Here is a 14,755-nt window from a genome sequence, read left to right on the forward strand (position 1 = left end):
TGAAATTCCACAAATATTCTTTGAAATCCACATATTCAATTTATGGCTTCTTTCTATTATAAAACTTTAGGTATTACTGATGTACTTAGACTTCATTATATTAAACAATATATTAGTATTTCAGTATGAGCAAAAGGTCTATGCCTTAAACTGAACCAAGCATCTGTTAAACTCAATTGCTGTTTATGCGGAAATCAGTCGATTACGTAAAAGTCGCTTGCCAAAGCAGATTAAAGAACATAATTCCATGTTTGAAGGAGACCCTAGGACTATAGTTCAAAAAACTTGTTTAAATGTTTTATATCTTTCTTAAAATGTCTATTTATTTTGAGAGGGAGAGAAAGTGCAAAGAGGCGAGGGGTAGAGAGGGAGAGAGAGAATCCCAAGCAGGCTTTGCACCGCCAACACAGAGCCCAGTGTGGGGCTGGAGATCATGAACTGTGAGATTATGATCCGAACCGAAACGAAGAGTAGGACACTTAACCAACTGAGCCACTCAGGTGCCTCTTGAATTCAAATTTTTTAAAAGTCTAATCTAAAAACTATTCAATAACATCAGATGTATTGTCTAAAAAGTAGTTCTATCTAATTCATTCTTGCGATGCTCTTTAACTTACATAAATGATAAAAACATCATTCTTGGACTTAGTGGGAAAATATGTTCTAATTTTTTTAAGGCTTTAAGGAAGTGTTTTTAGAAACAGTGTAGTATACATAACTAAAATTACTAATATTTTCTAGAGATTCAGGGGAGTTAACTTGTAAGAATGAAACACTGCTGACATTTAATATCATTTGAATATACTTTTTAAAAAGCGATAAGCTACCATTATTAAAAAGTTTATTCTCTACAGTGTATTCCTCATTTCTTTCTACAGAACAAAAATTTATGCCCCAGAGGAAAAAAATTGCAAAGGTATACACATGCATGATGAAGAGGTTTGACTGTATTACATTTTCTCTTTATTTCTGAAAAATATTTATTTATTTTTGAGAGAGACAGACAGAGTATGAGCAGGGGAGGGGCAGAGAGAGAGAGGGAGACACAAAATCTGAAGCAGGCTCCAGGCTCCAAGCTGTCAGCACAGAGTCCGATGCAGGGCTCAAACTCACAAACTGTGAGATCATGCCCTGAGCCAAAGTCAGGTATGCTCAACCGACTGAGCCACTCAGGCACTCCTATTACATTTTCTTTTTAAAATGAAGACATTTCAAAGGTAGATAAAGCTTTGAATTTGGAGAAGTAATTGAAGTAAACGTAAGAGACCGTCACGAGTATGTTTTTACAAAGGCCCAATACAGGTGTGACTGTTCCCAGGGCAATGATTAAACTAAGTCTAACAATAACAAAGGGTAAGTCTTGGAGAAAGATGCCCAGGGAATTGTGGAGAGGGTTCTGAGGCGTTAATATTATCCGAAGAAGAGAAATAAAACTAAATATGTAGACTGGGTACAGCCAGCCTGACTTATACACAGCAGGGTGGCCAGCCACGCGCACCATTTCTATGGTGTCAGACCACAGCACAAAGCTCCAGAGAATGATCTGGGCACGATGATCCTGCTGGGACATGGCTCCCAGGACCCCCGAGTGGAAGGAGGGTTCCTGGGGTTCTTCCAGGACTGGAGAAGTGTTCTGTGTGCTTTCCGCCGACGGCTGTGATGCCTCAGTCCTCCTGGCTGGCTGCGGAAATGAAGTATTTTCTTCCTGTTGCTTTACTTGGTCTGTCACCGTTTTGACTTGGTGCAAAGTAGTTGTATGAATATGCCTGTCTTCATTACCTGGAATAAATTAATTGATTCACGACAAGTGAAACATTTTTTGACATGGTATATCAATAAAAATTGTGTTTCGATTTTAGGTAAATTTTAAAATTTCAGCTTTTTAGTTAAAGTTAAAACAAGAGAAAATTGGGAGCATTTTATTTTCGAGGTCTGTTTTACACATGGAACTTCAGATAACAGAGAATATCATACTGACCCCCCCCACACAAAAAAAAACAGATGTAGAGGTTCTTTATGCTTTTGTATTTTTCTAGATATGGATCCCAAGTCATTTTTACCATTTCACAGTGCCAGCCATTTCTGGTTACTGAGGTAAGCACTTTCACATAATCTCATTTAATCCTCAGAAAAAAGTTGAGAGATAGACATGACTATCCCATTTTATAAATACAGAAACTATAGCCCAAGAGGTGAAATGACACCGCAATTCTAATACACAGTAATGCGCGGAGCTGAAATCCACACCCAGATTTGTTTAACCCCGATTGACAACCTCTTAACTTTATGGCTGCTATTACCTGCTAGAGGCAAAGCATCATGTGCTAATTATAAAACACACAAATACAATAAAATCAAAGTCCAATGGTCCAAAGTTGTCATTTTTTATAAGAAGTCCACAGAGATCAATACAACTCAGATGTTTGGGCTTGGAGTTTAGTGCTAAGAGGGAATCTGGTTGACCAATCAATGTTTTAGTGAAGGGAGCCACTCTGAACCTCAGATTTTTAAAAAAAAATTTTCTTACTCTTTACTTTTGAGAGAGAAAGACAGCACGAACAGGGGAGGGGAAGAGTGAGAGGGAAACACAGAATCTGAAGCAGGCTCCAGGCTCTGAGCTAGCTGTCAGCACAGAGCCCAACACGGGGTTTGAACTCACGAACCATGAGATTGTGACCTGAGCCGTAGTCAGACACTTAACCGACTGAGCCACCCAGGCGCCTGTGAATCCCAGATTTTTTAAGCTGTTCTTTCCCCCAAAGTTTTTGAACCAGTCAGCTCAATTGGTTAGGCTAATGCAATTGGTATATGCCACAAGGCTAGGCCTGATCAACGCCACAGTCATTTGAATAAGCAGGATATTTTCTCATGAGTATCACATTGTGTGTGTGTGTGTGCATGTGTATGTGTGTGTGTGCGCACATGGGTGACGAGGTTGGGGAATTATGAAGGGATCCTCCGATCTCAAGACTTACTACCAGTACTGATGGTATAGTTCTTAGACATGAAAAGTATAGCACGCTATTTTTCAAACACTTATCTAGTTCAACACCATTGTTTTTTCTAAGAATTTATCTGGTCTTAAGTGAAGTTTACTCTGCCAACATGCTGAGCTGTCATATTACTTGATAAGACAAAACTTAAAGGGCTCCTTAGACTGCAGAGCTCTAAGGTTAAAGACACGAAGTCAACAAAAACTTGTTGAACTATACTGATGTGAAAAGATCATAAACATAATAATCATGATTAATGACTAATAAAATATTTGATTAAGTAGGTGTTGTTTAAAGGACAAACGTCGGTTTTCTTTGTATATACTTAACTAGTTTAAAATTTTAAGTGTGAATTGAGTAAACTGATAAACTAAAAAGAATCTAAATTCTTGATAAAATAGGATTTACTTTTTTAAAATATTTATTAATTTTTGAGAAACAGGGAGAGACAGAGTGTGAGGGGGGGAGGGGCAGAGAGAGAGGGAGACACACAATCCGAAGCAGGTTCCAGGCTCTGAGATGTCAGCACAGAGTGACGCGGGGCCCGAAGCCATAAACTGTGTGATCATGACCTGAGCCGAAATCAGACACCTAGCTGACTGAGCCACCCAGGAAACCCGATTTACTTCTGATAGGAATCATTTATAAATAAGTGGTGGGACCCTTACAAACTTCCTTATCAACCTTAGATGCACAGTAGCATGAAGGAGTATCACTTTAATAAATAATAGTTAAGTAAGAAAGAAAATAATACACTGACTACTATTATTTTAATATTCCTAAAATTTGGGTGGCTCAGTTGGTTAAGTCCCAACTGCAGCTTAGCTCATGATCTCACGGTTTGAGTTCGAGCCTCATGTCGGGGTGTGTGCTGACAGCTCAGAGCCTAGAGCCTGCTTTGGATTCTGTGTCTCCTTCTCTCTTCTCTCAAAGATAAATAAATGTCAAAAAAATATTCCTAAATTTATCTTTTTTAAAACCCAGATGCTCACTGGCATCAATTATATCTCTCACTTTACGAAAGAAAAAAAAATAAACATGGAAATTATGTTTCTTAGAGTATGTCATGTCCCGGAGAGCACTCCTTCACCTGTCTCCATACATAAAACTGTTTGAATGGAAATCCAAATTCCTTTTGTCAACATAAATAATGCAGTGTATAATTTGGGCTTCTGAGGATGACTGCAAATTCAGCACTCTATCAATGCCAGGAAGTGGCGATGTTAGAAGTGACACATGAACATTGTGAAATAGTTACTAAGAATCTTAATAGCTGTGGATAAGAGCCATGGGATGAACAATAAATTCTTAGCAAGAGTTCATTTTTTTTAAATTCTTTTTTCATTCATTCTGAGAGGGGGAAAGAGGGGCAGAGAGAGAGGGAGACGGAATCCCAAGCAGGCTCTGCACTGTCAGCACAGAACCTTACGCGGGGCTTGAACCCATGAACCCATCATGGCCTAAGCCGAAATCAAGAGTCAGGTGCTCAACTGACTGAGAGGCACTTCGAAAGTTTATTTCTAAAAACATTCTAAGGTCTCAATCCATGTATATTTGGCGGAATTGGACTGGGAGCTTCATATCTCTCCAAACTCAACAGAGACTATATTTAGAGGTACAGGGACTCGGCTGTGCTGTTTCCACAGGGCAACAACTGTAACTGTCCTTTGGAGAGCTCTGCTGGCCTCCCAGAAGGCAAGGTAGTGTCGAAGAAGCCAAGAAATTGTTTGGTCATGACAGCAGACCTACCAGTTTACCCCTGAGCAATGTAAACTTCCGTGTACCCAATACTATTCCCTTTGGTTCAGGGATTAGATTCCCTCCAAATGACTATTTTTTAAATTTCTACTTACAGCTAGAATTCTTCTGTTGTTGTTAGTATTCTGCTGTGGGTAAAACGATACATATTTATGCAAAACCCATAAAGGATAGAAGCATGAAGAAAGAGATGGACTCAGTTTCTTAGAGGCTGATATTTCCCTGTAAAAAGTGAAAGTGGCAGCCATTCTGTGTCATTCCCTACATCCAGTGCCAGCTGCCGAAACAACTTTTTGTCTTCACTGTTCAAGCTAAATAGTTAAGGAAATGTAATTTTGATCACAATAAGTGTTTAAGTAGGTAGCTCACATTTGTTTTACTTGATTATTTCTTTACATTGATGTATTTCTATTTTGTTTTGTTTGTTTTATTTTTGAGAGACAGAGAGAGAGAGAAAAACAGAACATGAGTCGGGGAGGGTCAGAGAGAGGGAGACACAGAATCCAAAGCAGGCTCCATGCTCTGAGCTGTCAGCACAGAGCCCGACGCGGGGCTCAAACTCACAAACTGCGAGATCACGACCTAGGCCAAAGTCGGACACTTAACCGACTGAGCCACCCAGGCGCCCCACCCAAAATCTACTTTTCCTGAGAGACAAGTGTCCTAGAGAAAGTGAAATGCTAATGATTTAGACATAACATTCCAAGAAAAAAAAATCCAGAAAAGAAGAAAAGTAATAATCATTACAAATATTTTAAAGCATATTAAGCAAAGTACTTTTAATCATAATCTTGGGGATGATGGGAAAAAGTGTAATAAAATACAAACAAGGCACTTATATACATCATTATTTTGACACTATCTATTGACTAAACTCAGCTGTATCATAAATAGTTTGTTTCCTTTGCACAGCACTTTGGAGGTCTGGAAGACAAGTGAGTAACCTCATGGCCAAATGATAAATGATGAAACCCAGCACCTACCTCACAGGGCGGTTATGAGGTCTGAACAAGTCAATATTCATAAAACATTTAAAATAGTGCCTAACACACAGAAACAGCCATATGTGTGTTCAATATATCAAATGTAGGGGCACCTGGGTGGCTCAGCTGGTTGAGTGCCTGACTTTGGCTCAGGTCATGATCTCGTGGTTCGTGAGTCCGAGCCCCACATTGGGCTCTGTGCTGATGGCTCAGAGCCTGGAGCCTGCTTCGGATTCTGTGTGTCCCTCTCTCTGTCCCTCCCCTGCTCATGTTTTCTCTTTCTCTCTCAAAAATAAGTGTTAATATATATATAATATCAATATATATCAATATATATATCAAATGTAGCAATCACAAAATAATTTACTCTTTTAAATGAATTAGAATAGAACAGAAAATAATAGAATACAGTAAGGTAAAAGTGATTATAGCTTGTTAAACTTTGATTATACTTACACTGTTACCCACTGTCCCATTCACTGGGGGGCGGTCAAAATGTCTGAGAAACCATGTCACGCTATAGAGCCTTAACAAGGTCATAGGTTTAATTCACATATTTGTCTGTTCGTATCACAGCGAAAAGCACTACGTCACAGATATTTCCTGTGCAGGCGGAGGCGGCCTGCAACACCTAACGAGCCAATCGTATGCGTCTCATCCCAATTCCATAGGTTCAATGACGTTACCTTGGTAGCTTGAAAATGGTCATGTAAGGAATAATTACACCAGATAAATTGGCAAAGGGAGCAAAGCAGGGCTTCCCCCCGGGCCCCGCTCCTGAGAGACTGTTGTTTAAACACTGACCAGCCTGCTCCTGTCTGTGTTCAAAGCAGTATGCACATCTTCACCAAATAATAATTCATAATAATAATGAATTCAAGACAAATACTCAACTCATCATCAATTCTGGAAAAGTCAAGGGACTCGTCTCTAGAAAAAGCATTATACTCTTTTCCAGCACACTCAAAAACCTATTCATTGCTACTTCCCATCAGGCAAGAGAATAAACATATGTATCATTTCTGGACTTGTAGGTGATGTAAAATATTAAGAAAATTCTTTTGTCTAATGCAGCTGGAAGGCCGGATAGTTTAAAGACCATCTTCCCCTCCACTATTAGTTTAGAGACTCATCCGGAGTATATTATATAAGATATAAGATATCTTATACAAGATATTATATTACATATAATAATGTAACAGTGAATCATTATAGTATCTTAATTATGGACAACTATAAGTATATAACATGTACCAATATATGATAATTGTATAGTATACAATATTGAATATATTTAAATAAAACCTAAACAGTAAAGTAAAATGTTAAAAAGCATATAGTTATCTTATTTCCAAATATAAATAATTCTAGACTCTGATATGGCTTGAAATGCCTCTACTCATACTGTACTTGAGTACAGACCAAAGCTCCAATCCCAGCGAACCCAAGCTGGGTGACAAAAATGGACACATACAGGAAAGAGCCTGTTTCTGGCCTTCAGAGCACTTGCCTCTGCTTTAATCGTATACATTTGCTAGTGCGGTTTATTGATGTGCTGTTGTATCCACTAACTTCCAGCTCCACGTGAAGGGAGACTGTTTTCATCCGCCACGGTACCCCTAGGACCTGGCCGAGCACCTGGTATGTAGGTAACAGACCCTCCATAAAGATTTGCCGTAGATAAGGTAGGAGACCTTCCTGTTCTAGGGTCTGGTGATATAAGGGGGCGATGGGCCTCCCGCCGGGGAGATCTGCACCAGGGAAGGTCAGCCAAAGCATGACAACCAGGTGGAATAAGAACGCATCGCCCTCCACTCAACAGGAGGAAGGACTCTGGAGTCCTGCGTGAGGTCTGCCACTACTAAGACTACTGTCCGCCGGGGTCCTGGAGAGAGCACTTTAAGTGAGCCCACATGACTGATTCGGCTGAGGAGCCCCAGATGACGTGTGGAGGTCCTGGCAGCCTGAGAACCTGTGCAGCTTAAGAGTGAGAGAAGATGTTGGGGCGCCTGGGTGGCTTAGTCGGTTAAGCATCCGACTTTCGCTTGGGTCATGATCTCGCAGTTCGTGGGTTTGAGCCCCACGTCGGGCTCTGTGCTGACTGCCAGCTCAGAGCCTGGAGCCTGTTTCAGAGTCTGTGACTCCCTCTCTCTCTGACCTCCCCTGCTCACGCTGTCTCTCTCTCTCTACCTCTCCTAGAAATAAATAAAACATTAAAAAAATTTAAAAAAAAAAAAAAGAGTGAGAGAAGATGTCACACGACTTTGGGCCCAGGAGCAGCCGGCGCGATGGGTCTCTGGCATCGCCTCGCAGGACGGGGCCACACGTCGGCAGGAAATGGCACCATCAGCAGCAGCCTGGTTCAAGACCTTTCGAAGGCTTCCCAGGCGGCAGGAGTCACCAGTCAGAGGACAAAAATGCCGATGTGTGCTTCCGAGAAGAACGGGGTTTGTGAGTTCACAGGAAACACACTTAAGAACACCACCCCCATCCAGAAATGGGGGTGGGGGTGGGGCTCTAACATAGCAGAGCCACAGCAAAATGGTGCTCGGTACAAAGGACCCTGTGATGTAAACACAAAATGACTGAGATTTCCGCACATTATGCAGAACATCGGCTCAACAACCTATTTTACTATATTTACTCCAAGACCAGAAAATCTAGAAACTGACAAGCAATGACCTGTGCCTTTCCTTTCAACCTTGGGCCATAACCTTTGCTGATTATAATAAAGACAGGAGGAACACATCTTGGTATTATGACAGAGTAACGCAGGCTGAATGCTTCATGTTCCCTTATTTCTATCAGTGTCCCTCAAATATTTACTTAGGGAATCTCTTGCAACTCTCAAGAATCTCACGTTGTATACTAAAATTACTCATAATCCCTGCCCCTCCCCCTCCCCCGCATAGGAAGAAACTAACAATTAAATGCCAGTTTGATACAACCATGTAAAGCTGTCCTAATCAGAGGGTCACAACGTGATAGCACTTGATGTCCTGTGTCTTTTGGCATGAGGATGGCTACAATATAGTCTCTGGCCCAATACACACTGACCTAATCTCGACAGCTGGTACTTCATTAGAAGGTATAAATCAGAAATTCTACCCTTCTCTTCTCCCAGTCTGGTAAATAGTTACTTGCTTCTTGAGAAGGCAGGGAAAATCCTAGAGTGAGCTAACTTACTTTTCTGAAACTTCCTTCTTCTAAATAGCAAAGGGAGGGTATGAAAGGAAATAGTCCCCCTCCTTGGCATGGCCTCGAAACACAGTGTTCCTCATACATACTCTCTAAACACATTGCAAAACACATTATGGAAACCCAGCTCACACGCTGGGCTCATACTGTATAATAAGCTTTTTCTTAAAAAGAAACAAAGGGGAACTCAAAGTGCCATTCATTTTACTCAGAGAAAAGCAGCTTCCCTTNTGTATTGAGTTCCATTTTGAGGGAATCTGGAAAGCAGATTCCTTTAGGAATTTGGATCTGGGCTCTCAGCTTTTAACCTGCTATATGTCACATTTCCCAATACTTCCTGTAACCAGGGTCTCTCAGTCAGGGACTAATTGTAGAATTTTTAAAAATTATGCCAGGCCTTCAAACCTTGCATGTACTTTGAGCCAGAACTTGACCAGTGGTCTAGGCATTTAACCTGAAGAAGTAATTGTACGCACGGAGGCCCAACAACCGTCCCCTGGTGTAGTGATCAGCAGATAGAGCTCCAGCGTATGTATTTTGAACACATTCTTCTGGTGGTCCCGCTGAGTACGCATGCGTAGGAGTCCCTACAGGTACATGGTTCACTGTAAGTAGCTTAGATATTCCATAGAAATCATCACTGTCACTCATCTAAGAAATCGTGTTGATTCAATAAGAAGAAATAACTAAGAAAGTAATAGATCCTTCCTTTTCCTTCTTCCATTCCTGCTCTACAGACTCCTAACCGTGGATCAGTCCTACAATTCTAGCCTTTCTACAATCAACACCCCGATTTCTCAGGATCATTGAAGAAAGCTCTCATAATCTTGATGGATCCCAGACATGTTCCTGGTTTCCATTCTTCACTGAACCCTAAGCTTCTGTCATCCTTCCGTCTCCCAGTCCTTGACCTTGAACAATTATTCCAAACCTTACCCATTCTGTCGCCAATTCTCTCCCTTCTGTCCCTCCCCAAGTGCTCCCTGCCCATAACTTTGCTTCCTAGTTCCCAGAGGCTTTGGGGCATTAACAGGTGTAAACTGCCCCTGCTTGCTTCCTGTCCATACACATGAATCATATGCACAAGTGTAAATCACCTGGGAGGGGGGGCTTTAAAAGTGACCTGTGCCTGGTCCTACCTTCCACCAAAATTATGATTTTAATTATCTGGGGTTCAGTCTAGGAGTGAAAAAATTTGCAATGTCCCTTAGGTGATTCGAATGGGTAACGTGAAGACCAATGCTCCAAATTGGGGCTACAAATCAGAAACCAATGAGGGTTTGTTTTTAAAAATCTAAGTATGCTCGAGTCCTATCCTCAGAGGTCCTGATTCAGTTTATCAGGGGTTGCTCTGATAGGTATGCACATTTTTAAAGTGCTCTATTAAGTCCTTTTTTTATGATGGAAATGCCAGAAGAAATGGACCAAAGTACAATAGAGGCAGGGGGGTCTATATGCTTTGCCAGATCACGTAAAATAAATCTACTGGTTATCATTTCTGACTGATTGGGTACCTATAAATTCATGAGTTTATATCCTACAGAGAATCCAACTTCCTTTCTTCATGAAACACTTAAATGTAAAAATGTTTTGAGAAACATTATTTGAGAAAATAATTAGTAAATATTTATATCACCTTGGAGTGAGAAAAATACTTTTAAGGCATAACACCATAAAGAGACTCCATATAGGACATATTTATAGATTGGATTATGTCAAAATTTGAAATTTCCTTATCAAAAATTAAAATAACTCTGAAATATATGCTACACTTCTGACAGGCAAAATTTAATGGCCTTACTATTTATAGACCTCTTGAAACAGTAGTAAAAACAAAAATCATATCAACAGAAAAACAGATCAAGGACATAAATATATGATTTTTTTTAAATACCAACAGTCGAGAAACCTATGAGAAGATGCTCAACACAACTTACTACCCTAAGCAAATTATTAAAACAATAAAATACCGCTTTTCCTTTGAAACTGGCAAAGATGAAAAGGAATAAATAATCTGAAAGCCACAAGGTTGAGGAGAAACAGGTGTTTTCTTACACTGCTGTTTAGACAGTAAATTAGGGCATTCTTTAGAGGGAGTCATTTGCTTGAATGACACATATCGAAAGCCTTAAAGCTTGGATATACTTTGAAGCAGAAATCGCACGTCTAGGCATTTCACCTAAGAAAGTGATTACCTATGCTGTGGAGGTCCTGCGGCCGTCGGCCCAAGTGTCTGGGTATTAAAAAGACTACACAGTAGGAACTGGACCAGGGCCACCACGAGCAGATTTATTTGAAAACCTTACACTGCCAGCACCATACCTGGCACCTCTTACTGATGGGACAGTGGAATCCAGCTCGTGTGCAGAGCTCTGGTGTTTTCCACTCAAATAGCCTGTTGATCTCACTTCTAGCAAGTTGTCTCTGACTGCGCCGATGTCCCTAACGCCGCCAAACCATCACGCTAGCCGTTCGTAAAACCCCCTCTGAATGACCCCCTCTGTATTCGCGTGCATGTGCGGCCAGCCCATAATAGTCCCGTTTCTTCTGGCACCTGTCATTGCCAAGGCGTCTGGGCATGTGCAGATGCTCCGGGTCTTCCGAGGACACTCTGTGGTCATCGTCCTGATATCATTCGGCTGTCATCCAATGACAGTTAACTCTCTCTGTCCCCAGCCTCTGCCAGGCCGGTCGCCTCGGAGTGGCTCCAAACTCACATACACAGAACGGGGTCCCCGGGACACCGACCGCCTGCGCCAGCCCTGCATGTGCGCTGCGCACATGGCTCACCCCCGCTGCTCCACTCGAACCACATCAGCCTGCTCATTCTCGCCACATCCTTCTCCTTTTTTCTGCAACCCTTTTCACTTCTGAACAAGACTCATATAACAGGAGGCTTTTTAGCCGTGAAACCCCAAGACCAAAAGTCTGGTTGTCCAACAAGGTTAAAAACTCACGCGAAGTAAGTCGCGGTTCATTAATATCATGGAATATCACTCCACTGATAGAAACAATGACACCTGCCACCTATTTTTAAGGAAAGGGATACGCTGTGGGTTTCCTTAAGTGAAGCATGCTTACGGAGATGGGGTCGGCTAGCACTCTCAGGTCACAGGACCCTGGTGGAGTTCCATTTTCTTCTCTTTCGCTTGTGTTTATTTGACGCTCTTTTAAGAATAAATACGTACTTTGGGAAAACAGAAAACATTAAAAATAGAACGATTCAAAATGGAATCTTAAAATTTTGATCTGGTTTTTTAATATGTGTTGGGCCTCAAAACCCGTGTAGGCTCCACAAGGCTTGGCCTGCTCTACCCGCAAGGCTGCAGTGTAGTGTGCTTTAGGGTGTTGTATGGTATTGTATACTACCCCCAAAGCAACAGGAAACACAAGACCTTGGATGAGGGTGCACTTTGCCTCTGGGTGGGCGGCATCACGATTTCCAGGGAGCCACAGGCTGGAGAGGTAGAGAACTGGCCACCTGAGTTACAGTACTGCCTTACGGACAGCGACAGCCTATGAATCTAAATGAGGTCCGCGATGAATGGTTTTCAGACACTGAGCAGAAGAACCTTTTTTTTTTTCTTTTCAAATGAAATCTTACACAAGATATCAACCCCTAAACAAACAAACGTTGTGCTGGTGTGGTTCAAGTAGGAATGAGAGCGAGCAGGGACTCCAGAAAAGCCCACAGACCCCTACAAATCAGCTCTGCAGGCTTCCGAAGCGGCTACTTGGGAAACAAACAGTAGTTGGTTTTAAGATGGCAACTTTCACCTCAACAGATTTTTCCATTCAGACTGTGAAATCCAACTGGTTATTTTTGCCCTTTTACTACGTGTAGTCCTGAGTTTCTGGAGGCCCAATCTTCCTTCTGTGCAGAAAGCTTTCTTCACCAAGCCTGTCTAAATTACAAATTCCAGATATTCCCTGACACCATAGATAAAATCAAGTATTTCTTCACATGTAGCCCCACAGTACTTTATCTATTATACTCTATTCTACCACTTATAGCATGGTACTCAAGGTATGCTGTTCACATGAGTCCCTGAAGGTAGAACTGAAAATCTGCATCCAACCCTTGACTTATTTGTGTGTCTGTTTGCATTCACTGGTTTTTATGGAGGTTAGGGAATCTAGGTGGGGGCAAAGGGAATCAATGGTGACCATGATTTGGGGTTGAAACAATACAGGTTAAGACTGATGTAAGGTTGGGGCGTCTGGGTGGCTCAGTCGATTAAGTGTCCGACTTCGGCTCAGGTCATGATCTCATGGTTTGTGGGTTTGAGCCCCACATCAGGCTCTGAGCTGTCAGCATAGATCCTGCTTCGGATTCTGTGTCTCCTTCTCTCTCTGCCCCTCCCCCACTCGTGCTCTGTTTCTCTCTGTCTCAATAATAAATAAACATTTTAAAAAATTAGAAAAAAAAAAAAAAGACTGATGTAAGGAGAAGCTATGATATTCCCTGGGAGGCAAGTAATAGCAGGACACAATGTGTTTAGAGCACAGAGTCAGGGAAGAGGGGTGGAAAAACAGCATGCCAAGTTGTTTGTGCATAAGAATGACGAACAGAAAAAGAGCAGGAACGATGGAATATTCAGCAGTCCGGAGACTGCAGGAGACTCATGTTAGGTCCGGTTTAAAAAAAGGGAGAGGGAGCAATATGGAAGACAAAGAGAGATGGAGGCCCAGCCATCCACTGGTTGGGACTGAGCTAACAAAATTCAACGAGAAATATCCACGTGTGCTCGTCTGTACCCACATACTAATAAGAGCTGGGGACATTCAGGCTCTACAATGTATTCTTACAACGTGTTCCCACCAGTGGGACTTGCCAGTATCAGGTATGCCATCTGTGAGATGGCCATGCCTCAGAGATCTGTGTTCCAGAAAATATTCCCGTGTGAGGCTCAGGCCATGTGCAACAAGGCGCGGAAATGTTCTGGCACGGTAATCACCTGATACTGAGATATTTCAACTGGTAACAGAAAGTTAGCAGAAAGGATTCCTTGAGCCAGTCAAGCCTGCTTTAAGCATCAGCATATATATTTTTAAATATAGAAGAACTCCGATTTCAAATCTTAGGAAAGGAAAAGCTACACAAAGATCAAGCTTTTGTAGCTTGGAATCAAGGTGGGCGGGATGGCACAGGGTGTCCATAAATCCAAGCCCTGCAGATTGCCTGAGTTCCCTCTAGTACAAGGTCATAACTGCTACAAGCTGATAGTATGATAGTATGCCTTCCAAACTCTCCGGACAGAGCACAGAACAAAATATGGTCCCTTTCCCAACCTTTTCTAAAGGGAGCCAAATGTTTTTAAAGCTTGATCACCACCCACCCCTAACCTACCTCTTGGATTCTAAAGTACCGCATGCAGCGACAGCATATTTTTAGCATCCTGGCTTATGTTCAGATTTATGGATTACAATTTAAATGCTTATGGCTTTATGTATTAAGTTCCAGAAGATAAATGAGAATACGCCATAAATGCAAAACTCACATAATCTATTTTGTTATCATGCATGTTTAAAAGGAGTAGAGGGGACTACTTGAGTTCAAAAGCTTGTATAAAAATTAAATGTGTGTATAATTAATATTTGCAGAGGTGTTTTGAGTGAAGGCTAGTTTTTTAAAGTGGGATTTTATTAAATGGTGGGGCTATTAAACCAGACATTAGCCCTCTCAAGGTTGGGCAGAGAAGAGATCAAGAAGGAGGCTCTTAAATAAGAAAAAGCAGTTGTATGACATGGTCTCGGGTTTTATCTCCAAGACTGACTTTTTTGGGGTTTTCTTGTTTCAATGCTCAATGTGATAGTCATTTC

General features: G+C 41.5%; 1 protein-coding gene across 1 annotated transcript in view; it reads right to left on the reverse strand.

The window, feature by feature from the left end:
- Positions 1-997: 997 nt before the first annotated feature.
- Positions 998-14,755, reverse strand: part of TMEM236 (transmembrane protein 236) — a 32,664-nt gene continuing 18,906 nt past the window's right edge. Inside the window, exon 4 of the mRNA XM_077772462.1 lies at positions 998-1,779. Coding sequence (XP_077628588.1) covers positions 1,196-1,779 — 584 coding nt within the window. The 3' untranslated portion in view covers positions 998-1,195. The remainder of the gene's footprint in view (positions 1,780-14,755) is intronic.

The sequence above is a fragment of the Crocuta crocuta genome, unplaced genomic scaffold, assembly GCF_008692635.1.
Source record: "Crocuta crocuta isolate KB4526 unplaced genomic scaffold, BGI_CrCroc_1.0 scaffold96, whole genome shotgun sequence".
NCBI classification, from domain to species: domain Eukaryota; kingdom Metazoa; phylum Chordata; class Mammalia; order Carnivora; family Hyaenidae; genus Crocuta; species Crocuta crocuta.